At 42.3% G+C, this 17,952-nt stretch overlaps 1 protein-coding gene across 1 annotated transcript in view; it reads left to right on the forward strand.

The window, feature by feature from the left end:
* Positions 1 to 17,267, forward strand: part of ppm1kb (protein phosphatase, Mg2+/Mn2+ dependent 1Kb) — a 38,007-nt gene extending 20,740 nt beyond the window's left edge. Inside the window, exons 4-7 of the mRNA XM_084319369.1 lie at positions 3,452 to 3,611; positions 7,138 to 7,282; positions 11,166 to 11,300; positions 12,590 to 17,267. Of these exons, the coding sequence (XP_084175495.1) occupies positions 3,452 to 3,611; positions 7,138 to 7,282; positions 11,166 to 11,300; positions 12,590 to 12,721 (572 nt within the window). The 3' untranslated portion in view covers positions 12,722 to 17,267. The remainder of the gene's footprint in view (positions 1 to 3,451; positions 3,612 to 7,137; positions 7,283 to 11,165; positions 11,301 to 12,589) is intronic.
* The last annotated feature ends 685 nt before the right edge of the window (positions 17,268 to 17,952 follow it).

The following is a 17,952-nucleotide window of genomic DNA, read 5'->3' on the forward strand; positions in this document are numbered from 1 at the left end:
ATTTAGTTTGCAAGATATTGAGAGTTAATGAGTTTGAATTTTTGTGATGTCATAAGAAGAATCCTTGTGTTTTGTCAATTCACCGTTCACCATGTCCTGCATTCGAAACGCAGACTGGCCAATGCTAGCTTAGCAATGGTTGCTAATTCTACTCCACAGACCGACATGCAAATTGATTCAGATTTTCAGCATTTTCAGGTTTGTTTGTGGGGTTTTATACAGATGTGATTGGGGGAAATTGTGAAACAATGTGCAAGGGGTACATGCAACAACGATACAGGGTATCCGGAGAGGCTGAGCAATTAGTAAATCATTTTGATCCCATTTCTGAAACAAAAAAGACTCAAAATGCTCCCTGTGAATTTATAATTAAAGATACTATAATAAAATATAATATGTGGGGCGGCTGGGTGGTGTAGCGGAGATTGCGCTCGTCACCAATGCAAGAGGCTGCGGTCTCAACTCCCGGAGTCAGCATTGCCTGTGGCTTGGGCCAGTCGTCATACTATCTCAATTGGCAGAGGTAGCGGGTGGAAAGTCGATGAGTGGGGATTGGACGTTGTGGACAGCGACTCCTACAGGTCGGTTGGGTGACGCCTGTACAGCAGAGTCAGGAAGTATCGGGGGCAGTGTGAGCCTCCCACGCGTTACTCCTCGCCACTGTCTGGTGAAAAGATACGACAGGCTGCCTCCTCGTGTACCGGAGGGGACACGTGATGCAAGGCTTGGTCCTCACTGCAGCCAACCAGTGAGAGGCATAGTCTAGCAACGTTCAAGACAGGGGAGGGGAGAATTGGCGATACAAAATTGGGATGGGAGAAAAATAGAAAATAAGGAGAAAAAGTGGATTACATTTTTTTTATATGTATTAATAAACAACAAAAATATATAAATAAATAAAGGATAAGTGTTTAATGAACAAACCCAATCCCATTGCCAAAGGAAAGTCTAACATGCCTATAAATACTATGGAATTACACACTACAAATATATTACGTGGCCCATAATGGTCCCCAACCAGCATCGCCCACTTGAACAGACCCGTGATGTGGATGGAGCTGTGGCCGGCCACTCAATCAGCTCAACATAGAAGAACAACTAAACAAGAATGACATTTGCTCTTACATGCAACAGGCAAAGTCTTGTATAACATACTTGTCAGTTTGCAGCAAACTAATAATAACGTTAATTAGCAATGACATTAGCTAGGTGGCTATCTTGACAGCTTTTGGCCCCACATACTGTATATGGTAACACCAGGCTGTCATAATTGGCCAAGTCGGACAGCGAGTGTTGTCGGCGTAGCTGTGCTAGGCTAATGGTATATGTTACAACAAGGACAGTATATTTGGTAGTAAGCTAATGTTAGCTGTGCTAGGCTAATGGTATATGCTACAATAAGGACAGTATGTTTGGGTAGTAAACTAATGTTACCTGTGCTAGGCTAATGGTATATCCTACAACAAGGACCGTAAACTAATGTATCATGCATGCTTACTTCTCACTGCCTCTCCAGATTAAGTAAACGTTAGCTGAAGGTAAATTACATTTATTTGTCCCGGGTGAGTCTATTACTATTACCTGTGATCATAATGAGGCTTCTTCCATTGCAATGGTCATCCACTTTTGAGTTCTGCATTTATACCTCCATGACATTTTGAAGGCCATTAAGTTGTCTTATATACCAAGTAGACCTATAGTGAATACAAAACAAAGTATTAACAACCAAATATCTAATGAACTAAAGCAATTGGGGGGCAGCTACTATCCTTGGACCAAATAGGTCAGACGTATTCTGTGAAAAGTGAAATGCCCCCTTTCTTTTATATGAGAGTTTAGGCTGAACATCCTTCAAGCATATGAAACATGTGGCCACTATACATGAAGCTCATAAGGTCTCCTTTCAGCATCTATCTTTTGTGAACCTAGACGCTAGTTGATCTGTTATGTGGCCACACATCGGCCAGGCTGTGTGTGAAATGTCCCAATATGCCTGTGTGTTGTGTGCATGTTATCTACGGCAGCTGCAGACCCAGCTAAGAGCTGGACGCCCTTGACACCTTTGTGGATGGCGAGTGGCTAGATAATGATGGAGTCCAGCGGGTCCTAACTACTGGAAGGTTCCGCATCTTTCTCTCTCTCGCTCTTTTCCTTTCTCTCTCTGCCCCTTTTTTCTTTTTTCTCTCTCACCCAGTTGTTGCTACACTGCTTGTTTAGACAGTGCTTCATCAGACTAAAGCCGTTTAAGAATTGTATTATTTCAGACCCAGACAGATCTCATTCATTCACGGAAAAAAAGAAGCACACTCTTAATCTGTGATGCTGTCAAACAGCGACCTCTAGGCAAAAGAGCCCCGGTTGGTATTGTTTTTTTTTTTACCTTTTTTTGTTTTAGTCTGAAGTGTGGGTTGGAGTTTAGCAACTTATTATACTGTGAATCTCTCCAGACCTCTCTTGGTAGAGCCTGAGGTGTGGCCAGCAGTAGCAACCCCGCCCCCTATACCCACTTAAATCCAATCCACAGACAAAAATAAAAACTGTAAACAAAGAGCAGTACCATGTTGTCCTCTTTTGTCTAGAGGTTGGTGTTTGGCGACATTACAGATTCTACCGTTTAAAGTTTGTAAGAACTGTCATGGCATAAATTAAAAAAAACGCACGACCGTGTTTCAGCCAATGCAGTACATCTCCTCTCTTTCATTGGTCATGAAATAAGTATATGCTAATTGACTCATCTCAAACCCTGCCCTCTTTTCTTGATCCTCCAATCACAACTGTTGCTTTCCTCGAAGGAAAGCAACAGTTGTGATTGAAGGATCAAGAAAAGAGGGCAGTTTGAGATGGGTCAATTGGTGGAGACTTTTATCCGAAAAGCCCCCCCCCTGGAGTACTCTTGAGCACATACATTTTTAGTATGGTTGGCCACAATGGGAATCAAACCCCTGTGTTAGTGCCGTGCTCTACTCATTGAGCTACGCAGGACAACAATATCAAGTGGTGTTAAAACACATTTATTTTTGATTATTTGAATATCAATGTGAACTTATTTAAATGTCAAGTTCAGTGTAGACATTTCAACAGTTCAAATACCCATTTCTAGTAACCTTTTTATATTATATTGACACCCGTTAACAGTTGTATAACTGAAGGACTTAGACCGCACTCTGCTGTGAAATGCACTCTGTCCTTCAACTCCGTGCCAGAACAGTGTGACCTGCATGTGTGACTCTCTCCTCTCTTGTTTATTATTAGATGTCTAGCTAAACCCCCTGGGTACGACTTCCCACCCATGTGTGTGTGTACGTGCGTGTGCGTGCATGTGTACGCGTGTTTGAGACTTGTATATTGTCGTGAATGTGCCTAGAGATGTCAACTGTGTCTCTATTCTTTTACTCACTCGGCACGTGCCACCGCTAACATGTGCGTCTTCTCCCCCCAAATGTCTCTCTAGTGATCAACCCGGGCTCCACGGCCACAGTGGCACTGCTGAGGGACGGCATTGAGCTGGTGGTGGCCAGCGTGGGCGATAGTCGTGCCATGCTCTGCCGCAAGGGCAAGGCCCTGAGACTCACTGTCGACCACAACCCAGAGAGGAAGGATGAGAAACGGAGGTGTGTTTTTAGATCGGGGGGGTGGGGGGTATTATTAGTGTTTATTTTTAACACATTGCCCGCCGGGGGTTATGCCCATCTCATACCCCTCTCTGCCAGCGCTGTAAGCCTATGGAGATGTTTACCTTCTTTGCAGGGCTATAACTTTTTAAATTTTATTGCTATATTGACATTACTATGGCCCATTCAACATCGATCATCTATCGTTCAGGATGTGGGAACGTTATACTTTTTCATTCATACATTGTTGTGTTAATACCTTCTAGAATATAAGTATGTTTTTAATCTTTTCTGCTGTAATTCCAAAAACGCTAGTTATAGGCCCAAACGCATATATAGATTATCGATTACCGTTTCTTTCCCATACACGCTATATTAAAAAATTCAAATGTATATGATCGGTATACATTATGCTTCATCATGCGTGGAGGAAAGGGGGGGGGGGGGGGGGTCGTTTATAATTCCTTGATCGTCACTAACTGCTTTATGTAGGTTGGGTGGATATATTGATCAGATGGTTTACAAACAAGAAAATGCACAATCGGGTTGAAAATAACGTTATATTCCTCTTACCGTGGGCCAATGCCATATCCCAATTATACGACGCCGATCGCCTTGGTCCATTTCCGGTTTGTATGGCGCAATAAACGCCGAAATTCTGCAGGAATCGCTCTTTAGTGGAATACACAAAACACGTTGTAATTTTTCGGTCTATTTATGAATCGTTTTCAAATAAATGCTAGATTATTGATAGTATATGTGTACTTATGCACGCTAGAGAAGCGGGCTGAAAAATCGAGTATCCATTTCCTGATCAGCACACACACACACATACGAGACACGCTGAGATATAGGTGAAAAAAACTCTGATTACCCCAAGACTGGTAAAATTGATTCCTTACCTCAGATCAGATGTTCTCCAAAAAGATTATTCCAATTCCTGATCGCCATTCCAAATATTGATCGCGTTTATTGATCCAACGCTGGGTACTGGAAACACATATTCCACGCTGTTCTGAGGGTGGGCAATGAATGGGATAGTCTCCGGTTACATGCCTGATAAGTAAAATGTGGATTCCAGTCTTTTTTTCCCATCCATTTCATTCAGTCCAATCCAATGGGTGCAATACCATCCGGAGAGACGATATGGGGCGGTATTTTCCCTGTTCGAGCTCAAAGCCAGTCCCAATGGTAACGTGAGGCTAGATTGATGAAACATTTATGGAAATCGCTAATAAAAAAAATAACGATTAAAAACTAGATTTCTCGTCGTTGGCACTCAACGCATGGCATGAAATAACAAGATTTCTCGTGGCTGGCACTCAATGTGTTAAGAGGTTAAAGTAAATGGAGGATTTGGAACAAAACAATATTGTAAATCATTTCACGTGCACACACATGGACATAGATGAAGGTGCGTGCACATGCTCAAAATACCATCCCCCACACCTCCCCTTCACACAACCCAGAACAGGAAGATGGTAGAGTTGAGTGAAAATTGTGAAAGTAATGTCCTTTTTTTAACTCATTGGACGCCGACAACGTTTATATACGTGTTTGTCCAACAACCGTTGAACGCCAACCACGTATATATACGTTATTTGGTCGTTATTTCTTTTATTCAATATTTCTATTCATTACAGGCCCACTGACTCGGCGCTAACATTGGGAATCGCATTGAGAATGCCTAGGTGCAATACCGGCTGCATCACGCTAGACTGCGGTATCGAGATTGTATCCTGGGCTGTGGGATGGCCCCAGGTCTCTGGTTTAATTTTTTCTTCTCGGGCGAGGCGAACGGTTCTGCCGGTTACATTGAAGCCCGTCAAATATGCCCGATCCCTTTGTTATGGTGGATTATGCCGTCGAGCAAATGGACATTGGATCTACCAGATGGCGATCAATAAATTGGAATATTCTTTTTGGATTACTCCCGGCCACAGGTAAGGGCGATTTGACGTAACGTCACGGTGACCAATTGCAGCCACTCTTATTGTCTGGGACCAAATACGGCCACGCCCCACTCCCAGCAAAAAGTGGGAATCTCTAGAATGGGTTTGGGGCGGCGCTGTATACGGAAGTAGCTCTCAAGGTGACGATTAGACAACACTTTTTTGTTGTCAGTAGATGGCAGCATCGGTTTAAAATTAAAGGCTGAAAATGTTGAGAACTACAACACTGCATTTCCCAAGAGCGTTAGCACAGGTCGCAGGTCACTGGGATGGGTCTATATTCTCCGACGTGATCTGAACAGCGTTAAACTATTACTGCAACCTCGGTATAGCGACCGCGAATGGCCAACTAATTATCTTAACAAAAGTGCGCTGGTAGCATTACATATGTTGTCTAAAGGGGGACATATGGTACAATTTAAGATTCTAATGATAATCGGCATATAAAGGACAAGATAAAGCATCGTTAATTTGTAAGAAACCTCAATGAAAACGGCGCAGGGTGCTATTGTTATGAAAATGTGATAGAATCCTATAAAAATGTGGACGCACTTGGCCTACGTTCCGTTACATTTTAGCTTGATCCTGCAATGCTTTTACACCGATCGGGCTGATAATTGTTTTTAGTGTTCAATGTAGGGCTGCAACTAATGACTATTTTGGTAGTCTACTAATCTGTCTTATTTTTTCGATTAGTCGACTAATCGAAAAACAATTATATAAAAAAAAAGTAAAAAAAAAATATATATATATATATTTTTTTTGTTGCACTACCTATCTTTGTGAAAGTGGCTTCTCAGCTCTGGTCCAGCTGAAAACAGAGCAGAGAAACAGATTGGACATTGAGCATGACCTCAGAGTTGCTTTGAGACTCTTGTCAGGACCAAACAACATCCCCAGTTATCCCATTAGTTCCCCCAAACTTACTGTCGGTCTGTTATGTTAAGCTAAGAAGTCTTCAGCTGGCTGGACCAGAGCTGAGAAGCCACTTTCACAAAGATAGGTAGTGCAAAAAAAAAGAGATTTTTTTTTTTTTTTTTTTTTTTTTTTTTTAATGACTAATCGACGCAACAATTCCTCATCAACGATTTTTTTGTAATCGGCATCGTCGATTATGTCGACTAATCGTTGCAGCCCTAGTTCAATGCGAGTGCCGTTACTGACAATCAAATAATCATCAAAAACGTTTTATTTCATTTATTCGCACAGTATAAAAACAACAACACGGGGCGCCCCAGTGACGAACCACATAACACGCCGAGTCGCGGCACGGCCGTCGTTATTTGTCGAATGTCTTCCCCCCACTCTGTCTCCCGTTTCACCTCTCTCTCTCTCTACTGGACTGCCCAGTAGAATAAAGCGATAAACGCAAAAAAAATTATCTTAAAAAAAACAAACACAATAATGACAACTGTAAAGTACAAAAGACATACAGTGCAGGAAGAGGCAGAAAAGCCCAGAAGGCTTATAAGAAACCTCCACCTATAATAATAATAATAATAAACATAATTATATTACATATAGCAAGTTGGAAAACAAGATCAATGCCTTCTCTCCCATGCTCCCCCTGTCAGGATAAAGAAGAGCGGGGGGTTTGTGACGTGGAACAGCCTGGGGCAGGCCAACGTCAATGGAAGGTTGGCCATGACGCGCAGCATTGGAGACTTTGACCTGAAGAGCACCGGGGTGATCGCCGAGCCGGAGACCAAGAGGACCACGGTAGGGTGTCTGCTACCGGCTGCTGTTACACCTGGAAGCTAATGGCTGCTGTTACACCTGGCAGATAGGGATGAGCCCAAACGTTCGGACCTTCGTTCGTTCCGTTGGCATTCGATTCTTTAATTAATGGGTTTGAACCTCCGCTTTTCTTTTTTTTATCCACTTTTTCTCCTATTTTTCTTGTATTTTTTCCTCCCATCCCAATTTAGTCGTTATGCCAATTCCCCCCTCCCCTTCCTGGTCGTTGCGCGCATTTGTCCCCTACTTGCCGGTCTAGGGAGCCCTGAAGTCTATCACATGCTTCCTCCGATACATAGGAGACAGCCAGCAGCCTCTTTTCACCTGGCAGCGAGGACTCTCATTGGGTGAGTGTAACGCGTGGGAGGGCACACTACCTCACCCAGATCCCTTCCTCGCTGTGCAGACGCCCTGACCGACCTGTAGGAGTCGCTGTTTTACAACGACCAGATCACCACCCACCGGCTTCCCTCCCGCTGACTGCCAATTGTGTCAGTATGACGACCGGCCAAGCCGGAGGCACCGCTGACAGCTGGATTTGATACCAGTGTCTCTGCGGTGGTAGACATAGACAGACGCTTAGTCGACTGCGCTACCCGGCCGCCATGAACCTCTGCTTTTAAATAAATTTTTTATTTTTAAATTTGTTTTACATTTTTACAATTTATTTTATATGCAAAATATATATCAGAATGTGATATCAGAATATCACAGTACTATGTTGTGTTTACAATCATTCGAAAGTCACGTGCGAACACGGGTCACAAGAACACAGTCTAGTGAGATGAGGTCACGTCATATCAGTAAATGAATCAACCATGCAAAAAAGAGTTTAGTGACTCACACTCACCCGTCTTATTTCATAATACAACGTTTCCGAATGGACGTTTGGATTAAACCAAGTGGAACACCAGCGGAACACAAGTTACGTAACGTTACACAGGTAAGTTATGTTGCACGTTAACACTTTAATCGCCAAAAACGCTGGAACACGTCTTTCCCCGCCATGCTCATTCTGCCAAAGACGCTGGACCACGTCTTTGATATCAATATTTAAAAAATCTGTGATCGAAATCATATTTCTCCCCCGGAGACCTGAGATCTACTGTTGAGCCCCTCTCAACTCTCCAACGGTTCAAGAGCGCCATCTGGTGGCCGATCGGCGGATCGCCCAAACAGGAAGTGATGTGCCTGAAGTGGTGCTCGCCCATATTTCGTCCGGGCACTCTCTATCGTTAGCGGGACTCCATCTTGATACACTGGACATCGATCGGTTGCAAATAACTCTATAAACAACATGATTTGGACGTATATACTATTATACAACCTGGAAATGGATCGGATATTTCTACATCCCATAATAGGAAAATGTCTGTTCCACGCTCATCGCCCAACGGCGCGAGGAAGCTACGGTAAGATTCAGCGTTATTTTTCAACGTCTTCGATACTAACTGCTCTAATGATCATATCACCCACACTTGATGAATCATATAACGTTGGCCACGGAATTATAAACGACCCCCCCCCCCCCCCCCCATCCGGTCATCATCAGATCATACTTAGTAACTTCTAGAAGCACGTCCATTTGAATTTTTTTTTATCTCGTGCAGATTCCTATCAAACTGTATTTCATCATCAATATAATGCATTTGTGGCTATAAATCATGTTCTGGAGAAAGCTGCAGAAAACGATAAAAACATACTTGTACTTTAGACCGTATTTTAGTATGAATATGTGAATGAAAAAGTAGAACGTTGCTACACCCTGAACAATAGATATAGGACGTTGAATGGGCCATAGTAATGTCAATTTAGCAATACAATTTAAAAAGTTATAGCCCTGCAAAGAAGGGGAACTTCTCCATGTTAAATAGGGCTGGCGAAGGATGGTAAATTATGAATTTAACCCTGGCGATCAAAGTGTTAATTAAGCTAAGCAGAGTGCAGCCCTTTAGCTTGCTAACGTTAACTCTTTAATTGCCAGACCCGAGATATCGCGGGTTTTGGTTTTTTCTTTTATTCGCTATTTTCATTCATTATTCATCCATTGACCTCTGTGTTGCCATATGAAAGGATTTTGAGATTGCCAAAGTGCAATACCGGCCGCATCCTGCCAGATGGCAGTGTCGTCCACCCTTTGAAACCTTATATCTAACTCTGTGTTACATTCAAATGTCACCGGGCGGCGGGCGCTATATTTAGACGGAGCAGAGTAAGTCGCTTCATCCGAACACTTGGAAACGCATCTGGCACTCTCGATGTGCCAAATTATGTCTGGGACCAGACGGACAGTCGGACACCAATACTGGAAATCGTGATCAGACAATTGGAATATTCTTTTTGGAATACCACCGACCACAGGTAAGGACTATCTGACATCAATTTCAGTTTGATCCAACAATGTTTTGATACCGATCCAGATGATCAGGGTTTTTAGTGTTCAATACGAATGCCGTTACTGGCAATCAAAGCATCAGAAACTACCCCCCCCCCCCCCCTTTTCATGCATTCATGATGAAACATAATATAATATATTCTTATACTTATATATTATACTATATATTATATTTATAATATTATAAATATATAATATTATATTATATAACGCGTGATCGTATGAATGAAAAAATTATCTCTTTTTTGCATCTTGGACTGAAGAAAGTCAGTGTCAAATGACCATAGTATTGTCCCCATAGCTATAATATAGAATATAGATATAGCTCTACAAACAAGGTGACGCACTCCTATCTTTAAAGCGTGGCATAGCTACAACGGGACCCGGCTAATGGCTGGCGCTAAATGACTTAAGATAGCAGTAGCCGTCGGCCAACAAATATGTTTCAACAAATGTATTCACAACATGGATTATCATCCAAACGTTATTGAAGCCTCCCGTGACCAGTACGCACTTAGTAGTGAGTACTCTTAATCGTGCTATGTTATATGCGTAAATGCGAAAAACCCTGGCGAATGTTCGAATCCCCAAAAACAGTCTTGGGGACAGCTCTACAGTGGCAGCTCTGCTGTTACACCTGGCAGAGACCAAAGAAATGTAGTCACAACTTGTCCAGCAGCGTGGCTCCCGACTCATGATCGGAAGATCACCGGTTCGAGCCCCGGTCAAGGCCGTTGTCGTAAAAGTGGGTTGTTGACTTGTTGTCCCAGCAGGGGGCACTCTGTCCTCTGGACTAGTCGGTAACAATGCCCCTGTTATGGTGATGGGGACACCGTATAGATGCGAGTGCCGTCCTTTGGATGAGACTCTTTACCCAGGACACTTATCACAAAGAGTAGGGGGTTCCCCCGATGTTCCTGGCCAAATTCCCAATCAGGTCTGACATCAAGGCCACCTAATCATCCCTCCCCTTAATTGGCTGATATCAATCCCTGTCTCCTGAGCTGTTCAGCCATTGAGCCTGCGAGTGCGTAGCCCAAGGTTGGGTGCTACCAGTGGTGGTGAAGGAGGCAATTTCCACCCTACATTGTGGGGAGCGCTTTGACTGTCTAGAAAAGCGCTATATAAATGTAATGAATTATTAACATGCTGTGTCTGGCCTAGATAGTCTATTGCTGATCTTATAGCACTGGTTAGGTATTAGTGGCACTGCAGACTTATGACAACAACATGTCCACGGCTCCTTCTTACCCCTTGAATAGATAACAAAAGCAAACCGTTCACTGGAGGTTATGTATAAAGAATGCAAATTCATGTATCACCAACATTGCCAAAAGCTCAAACTAAGGAGCACAAGGCCCACAATTGACAGTGCAAGTCGAGAAGAAGACCTGTAATATTCATACTGTATGTCATCAACAAGCAAGTAACGTTAAGAAGTTAAAAAAAGGTTTTTGATTATTTCTTCAGTTGCACCATGTCCACGACTCCTTCCTGGCGCTGACCACAGATGGTGTTAACTTCATCATGAACAGCCAGGAGATATGTGATGTCATCAACCAGTGCCACGACCCCAAAGAGGCTGCCCAGAGGATATCGGACCAGGTAAAGGCTTCATATCGGACTTCTCCTCAGGGAGCCAGGCTGTTTTCCCAGATGGGAGACGTGCTGAAGCTGTCTCTAGGGTCAAGTGAAGCTGTCTCTAGAGTCAAGTGAAGCTGTCTCTAGGGTCAAGTGAAGCTGTCTGTCTCTAGGGTCAAGTGAAGCTGTCTCTAGGGCCAAGTGAAGCTGTCTAGGGTCAAGTGAAGCTGTCTCTAGGAGTCGGACCAAGTGAAGCTGTCTCTAGGACCAAGTGAAGCTGTATTGCATGACTTTTAGGGTTGGGTACCTTTCACATTTGAACCGGTACCTGTGAATCGATACCGGTACCTAAAAATGTTATCCATCTACCTACCTCAGGTAAAAAAAAAATATATATATATTTCAAACTTCAAATAATTTATTATTATTATTTATTTAGAACAATTTGTTATAATGTATATAATATTGCAGCAAGCTTTGTAAAGTGTAACAACACTTGCGACCGTTTTCGGCTTGCCATTGCCCCTTACTGCTTTGTTGTTGAATCAAGTGAAATCCTAGGTAAGCGTGTATTGTGCGTTTGAACGTTTTTAGTTTTTTACAGTACTGAAATGTGGCACTGGGCCGCTGGCGGATCTCACGTGAATCGGTCGGTACCCTTAAAAGTACCTGATTCGGTACCCATCCCTAATGACTTTAGACTAGGGGTGTAACGGTACACAAAAACCACGGTACGGTACATACCTCGGTTTTGAAGTCAAGGTTCGGTACAGGTTTTCGGTACAGTGGGGGAAAGTTTGGCTTTCCATGTTCCACTCAGGGGTGATGTAGTGTGCAGTAACTAATTGTATTTGTAGGGCTGTCAACAAATATTTTATATTGAAATTAATAATCGACTTGTACATTTTTTAAATAATAATAATTATATTAGATTGTGAAAAAAAACAGCCCCCGGTGGGCGGTCGTTAGTGGTTAACATACACTATACAGCCGTACGGTACGGTACACACTGAAACAGTTCGGTTCGGTACGGATACGTGTACATTTACACCCCTACTTTAGACATTACCTAATCTTTCATGTAAGATAATTATAATCACGAAATCCAGAGTGGATGACTGACTGACTCGCTTTGAGTTGAACATAATTGAAATTGCTTTCACATCAGAGATGGTCCATACCACGGTTAGGTTGCACGTCTCGTGCCTGGCGCGCACCAGAGCACACGGTGTCAGCACCGAACAACGTAGGTGTGAAAGCCACCTAAACCGAGCACGTCGATTCAGCTCTGCTTTTAACCCCTCATCTCCTAGGCCCTCCAGTATGGCTCGGAAGACAACAGCACCATCATCGTGGTGCCATTCGGCGCCTGGGGGAAGCAGAAGGGCTCAGACGCCAGCTTCTCCTTCAGTCGGAACTTCGTGGCCAGTGGCCGCTGGGCATAGAGCGGCTGACCCGTGTGCCAAAACCCCATCAGTGTGCAATATTCAAAACAATGGAGCCCCGTCTGGATATGCTTTGAAGCGTGCAGTGAACCTCGTGTGACGGCGAATGCCTTGGGGGACGTTATTTCTAGGGAGTAGCCTGGTATTTATTCGCCTCTGTAAGCCTGAGAGGCCCTGGACTCTTTATGTGCACTTAAGTGGAATACGTCCTTTTTTCATACAAGGTTTAGGGATCTGATAATCTGGTAGGAGCCAGTGGCAGTTATTCATGGTGACATGCAAGCTATCACTATGCGGGCTGCTAATCCATCGGTATGATGATGGCAAGGAGCACAACGTTCTCATGAATAACACGTAGTTGCAAAAGAAGTTATATTTTGGGAACATGATCTGTGAAAATAATTACCATTGTGACAAATGCGCGTCCTCACTATGAACCTCAAGTTACACATTATGCTCCTTTCTCAGATTTCTCAGTAGTGTGAATTATTCCTAGTAGCGTATGTTACTAACATGGTAGTACTGTAGAACCTGTCATCGAGAATTTCGTTGTTCTTCCACAGAAATGCACTTTTTTTTATATCTTCAGTATGTGCTGAGCTAATGTGTTACGATGCATCTTGGACAACATAGTGTTTCTTTTTCAAATTCATTTACCAATGGTTTTTAATTCCGCAGGCTCTTAGTTTGGACTGTTTCTCTTTTTGGTCAAGACCTTGTTCTTTAGAATAGAGAAATTGGACGAAGTGGAACAATACAGCAGATGGAAATGCGCAGATCTATCATTTCTTTGTAATCAAGTTGCAACCATTTCACTGAAATGCAGTGTACTTCTTGATGCGATGCCCAGATTAATCCAGCCAGATGTTGGCAAAATCCAGTTTTAGTAAATATGCAGTAGAACCTCATTAAACTGAACCTCAACTTATAACCAATCGGAGCACAGGGATAGTGGAATGGCACAAAAAAGCTTCTGTTAAAGAAATTTTATTTTTTATGTAACTGATATAGTTAAAAGCATTTTAATCTACACTGCATATTGAATTGTAAAGAAAATGTCAATATGCGCATATGCTTGTTTGAATAGGCTTTGTCGTGGCATTCACTATGTCTGTTCTAAACATCTCCCTGTCGACCTCCATTCCGAACTACGTTAGGATACAACGCAAAGAGAAATATTGTCTTCACTAGTAAAACTGGCGTGAAGACATGCTAGTGCGTTTGTTCTCAACATTGGCATTGTTGACATTTACAAAACCAAGACCTTTTTTTTTTTTTTTTTTTTTTTGATCTTTTCCCCCCTCCTTTTTCCCGCTTTTCTCCCATCCCAATGTTAGTCGTTATGCCAATTCCCAATCCCCTTCCTGGTCGTTGCGCACCTACCCCCTACAGTCGGTCTGGGAGAGTGGAGGCCATCACATGCTTCCTCCGACACATGTGTAGCCAATCAACCGCTTCTTTTCACCTGGCAGCGTGGACTCTCACTGGGAGAGTGTAACGTGTGGAAGGATCACACTACCTCCCCCAGGTCTTTCCCTCGCTGTGCAGGCGCCCTGACCGAACTGTAGGAGTCGCTGTTTACAACGACCAGGACCCACCCTCGCCGTGTTTCCCACCCTCTAACACTGCCAATTGTGTTAGTATGGATGGTCGGCCAACCCGGAAGCACCACAGCTGGATTCGATCCCACTGTCTCTGTGGTGGTGGGCAGACGCTTAGTCCTCTGCGCCACCCGGCCGCCTAAACCAAGACCATTTCTAAATGTGACCTATTCAATATCTATATGTCACAGAGCATTCATAGCAGTCCATTTCATATTCATTGTTAAAATATACCTGTATTTTCACCATGCCTGGCAAATTTCTCGCCCAAGTTAAAACCATGTAAAACTTGAGCGAACACCGTTCACGCCTTATGTATTTGCATAGCCTCTAAATGTGGTTTTGCAGTGTATTTCAATGTACAGTTAGGTGGGCTTTGGATAAATGAGGTTCTACTGTGCTTGGCCCTTTCAGTACAAACTGTTATTTCACCCTTTTTTTTATTGGATCAATTGTTTATTGCCCCCCCCCCCTCCCCCCAATTGCACAAGCCTTATGGTTGGGGAGAAGTTGACACAAAGCTGAATCTGATGTCTGTAAGCTACAAGCACTATGTTGTGTGTGAACGCAGCTTGCTAATGGGCGTGGGAATCACCAGGGTTTTTTGGCTAGATAGATTGATAGATGGATGATGTCTGGACACACAAATCCAATCTGATAAACAGTGTGGACAGTTAAAGATCTGACTAGAGAAACAAATCAGATTTCCCTGCAGTCTGAACAAATGATACTTGATGAATCACTATTTTTGTTTTGATCACATTCACGTCTTTACACCAGTTTACTGCATTTCTTTTAAAATTAGCTGCCGAATCTATAAAGCTAGAATCATGATTTATTACATTAACACATTCAGCGCCAGAGCTACAGTATATGGCGAATATAGGTCTAGATGGTCGCCGCTTTAATCAATGGGAGGACGGGGAGATTTGCGAGTGCTTAAAATATATCTTAAATTATGGCTATGGGTCTAATACACCCGTCGCTTATCAATTAGTTGCTTATAGTCAACATGTACGAAACGGATTGTTTTTTCATCGGTACATTTCCGTTTTATACCGTTTTGAATAAGAGTATAGTTTTGGTGATTTCTAGTAATTCCAGAGAAAGACGCGATAATAGCCCTTTAGTGGAATACACAAAACACGGAATTTTTTGGCTGATTTATGAATAATTTTCAAATAAACGCTAGATTATCGATAGTATATGTGTCCTCATGCACGATACAGAAGCGGGCTGAAAAATCGCTTATCCGTGCCTTTGGTCGGCGCCAACGGCACACACAGACACGTTGTGATCGCTGTGAACGAAACATCTGATTAACCCAAGATTGGTAACATAGAGTCCTTACCTCACATCTAATGTCCTGCAAAAAGATTACTCTAATTCCTGATTGCCATTCCAAATATTGATCGCGTTTATTGATCCAATGTTATATACATCCAAAACACATAATCCACGCTGCTCAGAGTGTCCCCAGTCAATGTGGTATACGATACTGCATGCCCGAGAAGGAAAACCTGGACCAGACTTTTTTTTTGATGCACAGTCCCAGCCAATCCAATCCAATGATGTGCAATACCATCCGGGAGACGATAGGCGGCGGTATTTGCCCTTTTGCGAGCTCGGACCCATTCCCAACGATAACATCAGGTTGGATGGATTAAAATAAATGGATATCGCTAATAAAAGAAATAACGATTAAAACCCGACTATACTCGTGATTGGTGCTCAAGCGTCGGCGAGTTAACCCGACTATACTCTGGTCTGGCGTCCAATGTGTTAATCAATTAATCTGCCACCCCTACTAGCTAATGCTATCTCAACCTGTAGCGTTCCAATAGATGAATCTTGATGGGTGTATAATACAGACATGGAAAGGCTTTTGTTCTTCCTTATGGTCATTGTAACTTATATCTGTACTGCTATAAGACAGTTTTATTTGCTAGTGTACTGAAGAGTACTTTGGTTATTACAGAAACGTCCTATTTTATGTCCTTTTGTACATAGTTATATTTATGTATATTTCATAAATTTCAGGTAAACTTAGTTTTACGTGTATCATATTTACTGTATTAAATACCGTAGGGAGAATCTCAATCATTTACCAAAATACTTACCAAATCTGTGTGCTTACCTGTATTTCTCCTAAGCACTTGTATCATGTCCAGCTGGCGCTTTTTAAGTAACTTGCGCTTCTAATCAAACATGTGCTTTCATGGTGTACCTTATAATGCAATATCGGACCCAATCAACTCTTCACTCTTTCCACGTACCGTATATTACACACAGACTGCGCAAAGCACACTTATTGCAGCACTGAACAAAAGTGTCATTTAGCCAAGAGCCATATCTGACATTTGAATGTTTGTTTAAATGCCTCTATATGACTTTACCGATATAGATACAACCAACAGAGTGTGTTTATCAATGTAAGAAAATGTTTAAACAGTCAAACGTGGTATCTACAGTTTGCATTCACTATTGGTGCGACCTGCTGTACAGCAGCGTTCATATGTTTCATGTAGTGGAGTCAAACTGTAGATGGTGGTTCTGTGCAAGTCGCTTTTAGATGTTGTGCAACTATCGGTTTTCTTCAAACACCGTTTATAAATCTTTTTATTGGATGTTTTGTTTTTTTCTCAAATTCACATGAAGAATGCAACTTTCATTCATAATAAGGAATATTCAGCTTACTGTACACGTTCGCCTTATAGTTATTTCTCATCACAAACATACTCATCCATTGTTTTTGTTTGGTGTTTTTGTGTACATTGATATTTTGTACAGTTACTGTATGATGACGTTTTCATCTGTAGTTATGGACCTATTCACGGGGCCTGAATGTTACTGTTTCAACCAGACACTATAGTACTACTGTATTTGCAGCTGTAATGGGTTGTGATGTTCCATATTTGTGGTTCATGTGATGTGCAGTTGAATATTTCTCCAAATAAAATGTAAACAATTTAATAAATCTGTTTATTTTCTGACATTGTTGCAAATGTGTAAAACAGACCGGTAGACTAGGCAGAATTTCAGAAAATGTGCTTGTATAAAGTGCTGAAGGCATTTCGTGTTTATTTTTGGTACACAACATTTCTAGGGGTATTAAGGGGTGCTGAATCTAAATCTGCTGTATACCAAGCACAAAAATGTCAAATAAGGCCTCAAAATTGAGAAATCCAACATGGCCGCCAGCACCAGGCCCTCTCTCCACAAAAACAGGTGCTAAACCCACAGTTTTTATTCTACTGACATGAAACTTTGCACAGAACATCTGCACCCATGGAGGAAGAAAGTAGGAATATAGCTGGGGTGCAACCATGAGTAACAAGGTGTTTTTGACTGTCTAACTGTAATCTTTGTATAGGCGAGGATAAAAAAAAAAGTCATTTCTTCAGTGTTTGCAGGAATACTACAGCAATTTGGTAATAACTGTACAGTGTTGGACACCAACATTAGAATCCCCCAAGTCTTAGCTTTCTTCAGGTACCAAGTTTATGCAAGTAGCTCTTATAAATCTGGATATATAAGCATTTTAATGTAAGCATGCTGTTTTAGGCAAATTTTCTAAAAATAAATGGTGGGGCTTAATGAGTTAAGTGTGACTACACAAGGTACAAACTA

Source organism: Notolepis coatsorum, assembly GCF_963971535.1.
Source record: "Notolepis coatsorum genome assembly, chromosome: 7".
Classification (NCBI taxonomy): domain Eukaryota; kingdom Metazoa; phylum Chordata; class Actinopteri; order Aulopiformes; family Paralepididae; genus Notolepis; species Notolepis coatsorum.